We start from the raw sequence: 9,521 nt of genomic DNA on the forward strand, positions 1-9,521 counted from the left end.
CGGTATGTCAATCCGTCAGTTTTGTTTTCACTTGCAAGGTTAATATTAAGTTCATATTTTAAAAGTAATGTATAAGAGACTCATAAAAGATTCTGAATGTAGATATTTTAAATGATTTCCCCTTACAAAACATCTTATGGTAGCCATATTGTAAATAGTTAAAGGACAAAAAAATAAAAAATAAAATAAAATTAGTTAAAGGACAACACTTCAATTCTAGAACTGAACTACAGTATTTTTGTGAAAAATGTGGTTGTTGTAATAAATTTTAAGGGGTAAAGTACAATACTTAGCCTATGAAATTATCTTTAACAAAAGTTGTTTTATATTAATTTGGTGCAAAACGTACATTTGGACATTTTTATACTTAAATGTTTATTTTATACCAGACACATAAACCATTCGGCGAATTTTGGTGGGAAAAAATGTTACAGTTGTACATTTTGTAAAAGGTAAAGGACATTGAAATTCCTTCTGAGTGTAGAAGGGTGTGCCACGCGCTTTAGAGAAGAACCAACGCATGATCAGACGCTGAGCGAGAAAGATAAGCGTGAAGTTTAGCTTTATTTTATTCAAAGCCATTTGAGATCGATTGGAAGGTGAGTTTGGTTCATAACAGAACGTATTTGTTCTCTAAACGCCAGTAAACATGATGATTCCGTTGGTCTGTGCTCTGTAGTTTCAGTTTTTTCTCATGAAAAGTTTTTGGGCGTTTCTATTCACAGTCTGCTCCGTCTGTGACATTTAGACATCACTGCGTTTTAAACAAGAGTGAGTTCCATAACGGATAGATTTTTCACGCAAAAAAGAACTTCTCTGTAGTTTAATCGCATTTGTTACCGTTCTGGAGAACTCTTTAGGGTTTGTTTGGCTTTTTCGGTGGGCTGCCGACTAAACCAGGAAGTGTTTCTTATGTCAACTGGCATTGTCTTAACTTTTACAACCTGATATCTGAAGTAAATCCTATCTGAAAGGGACATTTATTCGCTCACCCTTCTTTTGATAAGTGTATGTGGACTTGTTATGAACTAATCTGCATCCAGGGACAAAAAAAGGACTGATTATTACCTACCTTTAAGTCGGTGGGGTGCAGGTACGGGCTTACGTAGTCAGTGCCAAATAAACCGCGACAGGGATGTCAGGTCTGTCAGAAGCTGCTTATTTTGCGAAATTGCCAACTGTTCTTATGACTTTACGCTGTCCCACGTATTATACTTCAACTGTGACAACAAACAAACATAGAAAAAAAATATATATACAAAGTGTTCAATATAAAGTTATTTATTAAACAGACAAATGTAGCCTAGTTGTAATATTTTCAGGTACATTAACTACAGCTAAACTTGTAAAAACATAATTTTATCATCTGTTATCATTGAAATTGTGCTATGTTGGATTGTAGATTTATATATATATATATATATATATATATATGTGTGTGTGTGTGTGTGTGTGTGTGTGTGTGTGTGTGTGTGTGTGTGTGTGTGTTATGTATTCATTTGAGGCTATAAGCTAATGGAGCCATAAGCTAATACACTTAGTGTATTAAATTAGTCATTCATTTTGTGTGATCCATGCCAACAGATTTATACAATGGTCAGCATTTCAAATATGCACACAGGTCTGTTTTGGTTGTGTGGTGAACACTGCGAAATTAGTGAGATTTCATCTTGTAACGCTGCGATTTTGTAGCTACTTCCCAGTGAAAAAGAGCATGATGTGGATGTCTGCAGAGAAGCTGACAGGGTGTTTTTCTTGTCTTGTTTCTATGGTTACTGAGGTGCTTTGGAAAAAAAGGTTCTTGCTCAGCTAGTTGAACTAGACTTCTAATCATTTCCACACCTGTGTAGGCAACAGCCAGAAACGTTAATGGAAAATCTTCAGTTGTTTAGGGGAATTTTGTCATAATCGTATCATTATATAGTAACTTGTAAACATTTGTTCAGACATCTTATGTAATAGATTGCATTCATTTAATATTACACACCTACTCAAAAAATTATTGTTAAAAAATTTTATCACAAGACATTAAGTCAGTCAAGTATGTCCAAACTTTGGACTGGTAGTGCATATGATCTTCCAGGAACTTCTGTTAACAAAATAGCAATGCTTTATATTGGCCTACTATGTGTTGCATCATTTAACATTTGGAAAAGGGGAAATCCATTTGAACTTTTTCGGTCCTCTGTTTGTTTATGCATTGCATACTGTGACTAAGTGTTCAAACATTATTTGACCATTCTTTTAGTGGATGTTTGAACTGAATGAATGCATCTGGCCCATTTCTTTCATGAATGTGTAGGTGTGGTTGTCGGGGAGAGCGAGCATCTGTTAGCATGTGTACATACACCTGGTGTATATTGTTGCTGCTTTTATGATTTGTATAACACATTTCTCATTTATTTTATCTTTTTACAGCAAGCCCACTCTGACTCGCATTGACCACTCAAAGGTTGACAGGAAACAAAGACTAACACATGTAAGTTTCTTTCCATATACCACTCTCAGAAGACAAAGACCTCACTTACTAAAGCAGGCTTAGTTTTTCAATTAAGAAAATAAAATGTTTTTTCTATTTTTGCAAAATAGTTTTTTTTTTTAAACATGCATTACATAGCTAACATTCGGTATTATTACATGCAAAAGCCTCCTTTAAAAATGGGTGTGGTTTTGTATATTATGTAGTAAATCACCTGCAATATGACCTTGAAGCACTATGCAATTTTTTTTAGATTGCACAAGCATTTTAGTAGCCTTAGTAAATCAGAGCCTCTGAGTTCACAGAAAAAAGAAAATCAGGAAATGTACTTAGACTCATGCCTTTTAAGATGTAAATGAGTTTGTTTCTTCATCAGAGCAGATTTTGAGAAATGCAGCATTACATCACATGCTCACCAATGAATCGTCTGCAGTGAATGGGTGCCGTCAGAATGAGAGTCCAAACAGCTGATAAAAACATTGCAATAATTCACAAATAACCCACACCACTCCAGTCCATCAATTAACATCTTGTGTAGTAAGAAGCTGCGTGTTTGAAAGAAACAAATCTATCATTCATATGTTTTGACTTCAAAATGTTGCTTCTGGCTGTGTCCTCTAAAGTCCTCTAAAGTGAGGCATCATTTACAAGTGAATACAGTCTAAAACCGCTCTAAACAAATATTTTGGTGGATTTTGATGTGAGCGACAACAGAAGATGAACCGTTTCACTGGAGGAAAGGTTATTATGGATTATGGACTTTTCTAGATGTTAATTGATGGACTGGAGTGGTGTGGATTATTGTGATATTTTTAGCAGCTATTTGGACTCTCATTCTCATGGCACCCATTCACTGCAGAGCATCCATTGATGTAATGCTAAATTTCTCCAAATCTGTTCCGATGAAGAAATGAACTCATCTACATCTTGGATGGCCCGAGGTTGAGTATATTTTCAGAAAATTTTAATTTTTGGGTGAGCTATTCCTTTAAACTAAAAACAACTTCCTCAAAATAAAATTATGGTGTTTCAAGTACTTATATAATGATCTTATTTTACACAGAGACATCTTTTGCTTTTGAAACTGAAAGATGGCCGATAAGCTGCAGAAACTTGTTTCACAGAAGAAGGATGTCGTGGAGACCGTCATGGAAGTCTTTGAGCAGGGTGCAGAAGTGTTGGCTGGCATCGCTGGTGATCTGTTCCCCGTGTTCTCCATCGCAGCTCCGATCGTGAAGCTGGCGCTGGATAACGTGGAAAGCAAAGAGGCCGAGTACATGAAGGAGCAGTTCCAGAAAGTGCGTGATCGCCTGGAAGTCGTTTCTGAAGAAGTCCAGCAGATAAACCAGGAGATCAAGAAGAGCGGCATAGATGCAACCTACTTCTCCGTGGAGGAGAACCTGACCAACCAATTCCGCAAATTCATGGACGTCCTGAATGCGAAACCTAAATTCAGAGAGGTCAGAAAGAAAACGTTCCTGGAGCACTACAACAGGACAGGGGGTGATAAAAACCTTCACACTCTTTATAATGCTGTAACCGGAGATAACTTCTCAGGAGAGTCTGTGCTGGAAATCACGCTGAATTACGAGCAGAAGAGCCGCAGAGTAGTGGAGGAGTTTTGCGCTACACTCAAGAAACTGTTCTGCATCGGTTTGATCGCCTTACTGGGACACTCAGCACTGAAAGGCGATGACGATGAGGAGAAGCTGCTTCAAGATTGGAGCGAGAGGATGAAAGTGGTGCAGGATAAAATGAACGTCGTGATTGAAGACTGCATCAACAGTTTTCCGACACAGGCCGAGCTGGACGCCAAACGCATTGTGAGAGACCAAAGCGACAAAAGCAACCAGCAACTGGCCGACTTGCTGGTAGAGCACCTGAAAAAGAAGTACGACTGGGTGCGCTGGTCAGTCCGTGTCTTTAACTCCCCCACCGGCCTGTTCACCAACAAGAAAGACTTCCACGGTTTGACGGGAAAGAGCCGCTTTCAGGTGTCATCGTCAGATGACAAGCTAAACGTTGTGGTCTCCTACAGCGCCTCGCCTGAACCCCTCGATAAAGCCCGGATACAGAGCCTGATTTCAGAGCAGAAGAAGATCACGATGACACCCTTGGCTGAACTGCTTTTTGAGACAATCCCTGTTAGCGTGGTTCACACAATCAAGACCTCATGCAAAGATCTGGGCTTCTCCAGCAGCTTCTCTGACGAGCTGCACTTCTTTGAGGAGTTCAAGAGCTTCTGTGTCTTTCTTCATTCTGCTTAAACAAGGAGGAGAAATAGAAAGATTAACAGCTAAGCAGATGTTGTAGGATGATATTCGATTAAACCACTATATTTAGACTACATAGCCTCTCTAAGGGTTTGACTTGTTACCAAAATCAATTATTGTACTCTACAATCTTTCTTTTTCATCTTTTTTTCTTAGTATTTCCTTAATGTCTGCTTGTTTTAAAGCTGTAAATGAACACTTCAATGTAACAGATTTGTATTTTTAATATACCTAGTGTTTGGTACTCCCTTATTAGTGTATTTGGTGGGTGATGGTGGTGTTTTAGAGACTAGGCTGTTAAAATAGGTATACACAGATATAGCCTTGTGGGCAGCGTGCCATCATACAACGCCATTGCACTTCGGGCGTCCCATGTCTGAATCCTGACCCAAGGACCTTTCCTGAACCTGCACCCCCCCACTTCACTTCCTTCATGTCTGACCTGTCTGTCACAATAAAGGCAAAAATGACAAAAGAAAATCATTACAAAAAAAGAGAGAGGAAAAAGGCAGTCTCAGGCGGCTTGCCAACAAGACCGTCCACGTTCACTGATTGTATGCAAAAAGTTTGCACAGTTGTGTTCAAAATTTGTGAGGATGAGCTAATTATTATATTTGACAAAGTTTTCCTGGTTTTTAACATCATATCACATTTTTGACAGAAAGTACTTTCTAAGTTATTTAGAAATTCTCAAGCAAAACTGAATATATATATATATTCTTACCTTAGTTCTTACCTTAATATATGCATGAAGTAAGGAATAAGAATAAACAAATAAAATTAATTAAAGAACAAAGCATAGAAAAAAAGATTGAGTTTACTTCGTTTGTCTGAACTTTTAATACATTTTGTATTTGTATGGACTTCTGATAATTGCAAATTATGCACAGATTTTTTGACTGTCAACTGTTTTTTAACTTTTTAAGCAAGGGCTTCTGCACCATTTTTTTCTGCCATTTTTGTCCACTATTATCTATTATTGTCCTTTATTTCTATTTCAAATTTTACTCGCACCTAAGCTGCATGTCAAAACAACACTTACAATACAGACTGGTCCCTTTCTGTCTGAGTAAGCATTTATTGGCTGTAATTTACAAGTGACTCCAGAACAAATTTCACTTTAAAACCATTAAAGGCTTAGACAAAAACCTGCACAAGTAACCATTATAGATTCTGACTGAGCACAGAGTACTCTGTTGTTCGTAAACTAAATACATATTTAGCAATGAGGCATTGAGCTGATTAAAACTGACAGTTAAGACATTTGTAATATTATGAAAGATTTGTATATCAAATAAATATTCATCAAAGAATCAACACTGGTAATGTTTGTTAAGCAGTAAATCATCAGAATATTAGAATTATTTATGAAGGATCATGTGACAGTGGAGTAATGATGCAGAAAATTCAGCTTTGCATCGCAGGAATAAATACAATTTTAAAATATTACAATAGAAAACATTTTAACATTTTATATTTTACAATATCACTGTTTTACTGTATTTTTGATCAAATAAATGCAGCCTTGGTGAACAGAATGACTGTTGGCTTCTGAGCATCCAAGTTGAAATGAAATCAAATATTTATTTCACTATAATATTTGATTCCAAATGAAACTATAAAAAAAAATGTCTATCAAATGTATCGCGAAAACATCTGCATTTTGTTGAGAACAAAGTTATTGCTGAATGAAAAAGTATGCAGCCTACATTTTCTCTTGAATTTGTTTAATAAACAAACAATTCACAAATCATTCTAACGTTTTTTTATATATATGTTTATGTGCCTGTGTGTTTAACTTCATCACTGTTCAAGTTCTCATGGTAGAGATACAGAATCCCCTACCACCACATTATTGGATTTGGACACGTCAAAGATTCTGTAATTCTGAAATCTGATAACAAGAGCTCTCAGTGAAACCATTTTCATTCACACGTGATCTCCTCTGCACGTCTTTGATACTGTGGTACTGAAATTAATCAAACATTCTGCTAAGGGTTTGTTCTAATAAACATCAGCAACATGTTTTGTAGATAATATAAGCCTTAAAGTCTTGCATAGAATGTTTAGCATTAAAAATGTGACCAATAGAGTTGTGATACTTGCATAGATGTGCATACTGTATAGTGACTGGTATTGTCTTCCATGCATACTGTTTATAGCCATCCTTACACTGTACACTGACTGTATTGATTCTCGTATGCAGCTGACTAATTATATGAAACGATATAGCATTTCATTTACACAGAGCCAAGGCTGAAATGCAAGCTTACTGAAAATGTCAGCACTATTCTTTTGCTGCCTCGTAAGCAGTGATATTTCCTTCATAAAGTAACAATCCAATTATTGCATCGGTTGTTTTATAGGATACAATTTATATTAACAAAAAAATTCCACTGTGGAATTCTACCAAATGCATTTTTAGACAAACTAGTCGTTGCTGCAGTTGTGATTTTGTACGTCCTCCTTTCAACTCCCTGTTTCACTGGCTGTAGAAATAGATTTACTGTGAAACACCCATTAAACCCTGTAATTATGCGCAGGAGCCATAAACGGATCTATTATTATCTCAGGATTTGTCCCACCCTGCAACAGTGGTCAAACACAAACTTAGAATAGAAAACTAAAATCCCAATGCTTTACATTTAAAACCAAAGACAACAATATTATGACTGAAGTTGAACACTACATATTCATATGAATCAATGGAAATAAAATCATAAGAACTAGACAAAATATACTGTATAAGGAGGAATTGAATTTTTAAAGGTTTTTTACCTTTATTTTGAATTTTGCATGATGGAAATGTCTGTAAAATTACAAGTACACTTATTTATTTATTAAATTAAATCAGGATTATTGAAGTAGGTTTTACATGAAAATATAATTCAGTCTTTCTACTTAAAAAAAAAAAAGTTTAATATGTGCTATTGGCCCTTTTTTCTTTTTCTTTATTTCATTGTGTGTGTGTGTGTGTGTGTGTGTTATAAATACATTAGTCAACATTTGAAGTGGATAAAAAAAGTGAATCAAAGTTGTCCTAAGACAAGAACGGGTATTGTTTTGGTTTTAGGATTTTGATGAGAGGTTTTTATCCACTTCTGTAATTGTGTATATGGGAAAAGTACATTATGAATTGTAGAATGATGACTGCAAAGCAAATTATGACAAAACATAAGCTATAATTTAATTTAACAAATTACACCTTAAATTACTTTAAAAACAGAAGGAGAACTTTAATCAAGGCGATAATTATGGTAACCTTCATCTTTGATGTTAGCTATTGTGCACATTAAAGTCTCATTCACAGGACGCTTCAGTCTTGCACAACTGCTCCACCGGTCACTGAGGAAGATATCTGTGGTGTTTTGAACTTTCCACAGCCAGCAGCTCCTCATCATTGCATCTGGGTAACTTAAATACTGCAGCAGCTGTGCCTTGTGTCAGTAGGCCTACAGCCAAAAGCCTAGGCTTACATCACAGCCCAGCAAAACCACATATAACAAGACAAAAGCTATGAAGACACTTTCAAAATCAATAAATTCGATCCATTTCCTTTGCAGCGAACCAATGTACACTTGGAAAAGTGCAACTAAAACACACCAACAAACCATGATTTGCCACTTAACAATTGCTTGCCAGAAACAAGTCATTAAACCTCTTGACTGACAAATCTGAAACAACTCCCTCGCACTCTTGAGTCTGTACTTGACTCACAATCGATTTCATGGAGTTTAACATTAGCATTTTGCTAAGCTATCATTAAATAAACTCCAGTATGGCCTAAAAATACACAAATATTGGGCAGTTTTATAGGACTGGACTATCTGTCCTTTTTAGTACAGAATGGAATTTAAATACTTCAAATCAACATTACAATTCTCTCACCCTGTTTGGATTTCACCCCATATAGCAGCAATGTACGTTTACAGGCTAACATTTTGACAAAATTTTCTCAAAGTTATGAACAGTAATGTTAATAACATGTTCATTCAAAGTTATGTGGTATTTAATAATGTTTGCACAAAAATTGTATTTATACATTGTGACATGGAATGTATTTTGGAATGAAATGAAAATTTAACTTAGGGCTAATGTTTTCTAAAGGTTACTAGTTTAGGATGATTCAGACAACATTCAAAAGTAAAGCTTTCATAATATTTGCAAAATTATAACATTTATGAAATTCCAAAATATTATTTCTGGTAACATTGGGAAAAACTTAAGTTCTTAGAAAATATTTGTATTAGATAGGACTGAGTTCACAGCGGTGCATTCTAAAATAAGGGACCGTTTGAAGCAGAGTAATCTGGCTTAGCCCTAAAATGCTGTATATGTAACGTAGATGGTTTTAGAACAGAGATCTTTATGTTCATTTAAGAAATGAATGAGTGTGCAGTTACACATTGAGAAAAATGTGACATTTAAGATCTTTTGCCTTTAACTTCCTTTCTTTTCTCGTCTAAAGGGTATGTGGGATCCAAGGGACTTTGGGTTCACTGGTTTTATTTCTGGGCAGTCTTGCATCATGATGCATAAGCGTGACTTGCTTGTTTCCAGGCTTTAATGCAACTCCATTGGCGAGGCCACAGGGCCTCAATATGACCTCTAGCGACAGAACGGCAGCAGTATAAAAAGTTACATTTAAGATTTATTTGACTCAGATGAGGCAATATGTAACTTGTCAATTTTAAAATGAAAATTTTCCTATTAGTAAAAATACCTCTAGAAATGTTCCCAACTAATCACAAAAAAGTGCACTCTGCTCA

General features: G+C 35.8%; 1 protein-coding gene across 1 annotated transcript; it reads left to right on the top strand.

Moving 5' to 3' along the window:
• Nucleotides 1-434: 434 nt before the first annotated feature.
• Nucleotides 435-6,505, top strand: LOC127974816 (protein rapunzel). Its single transcript, XM_052578353.1, has 3 exons — nucleotides 435-599; nucleotides 2,419-2,479; nucleotides 3,543-6,505. The coding sequence occupies exon 3, from the start codon at nucleotides 3,571-3,573 to the stop codon at nucleotides 4,744-4,746; it is 1,176 nt and encodes a 391-aa protein (XP_052434313.1). The 5' UTR covers nucleotides 435-599; nucleotides 2,419-2,479; nucleotides 3,543-3,570; the 3' UTR covers nucleotides 4,747-6,505.
• Nucleotides 6,506-9,521: the final 3,016 nt, after the last annotated feature.

Source organism: Carassius gibelio, chromosome B16 (assembly GCF_023724105.1).
Source record: "Carassius gibelio isolate Cgi1373 ecotype wild population from Czech Republic chromosome B16, carGib1.2-hapl.c, whole genome shotgun sequence".
Lineage (NCBI taxonomy): Eukaryota > Metazoa > Chordata > Actinopteri > Cypriniformes > Cyprinidae > Carassius > Carassius gibelio.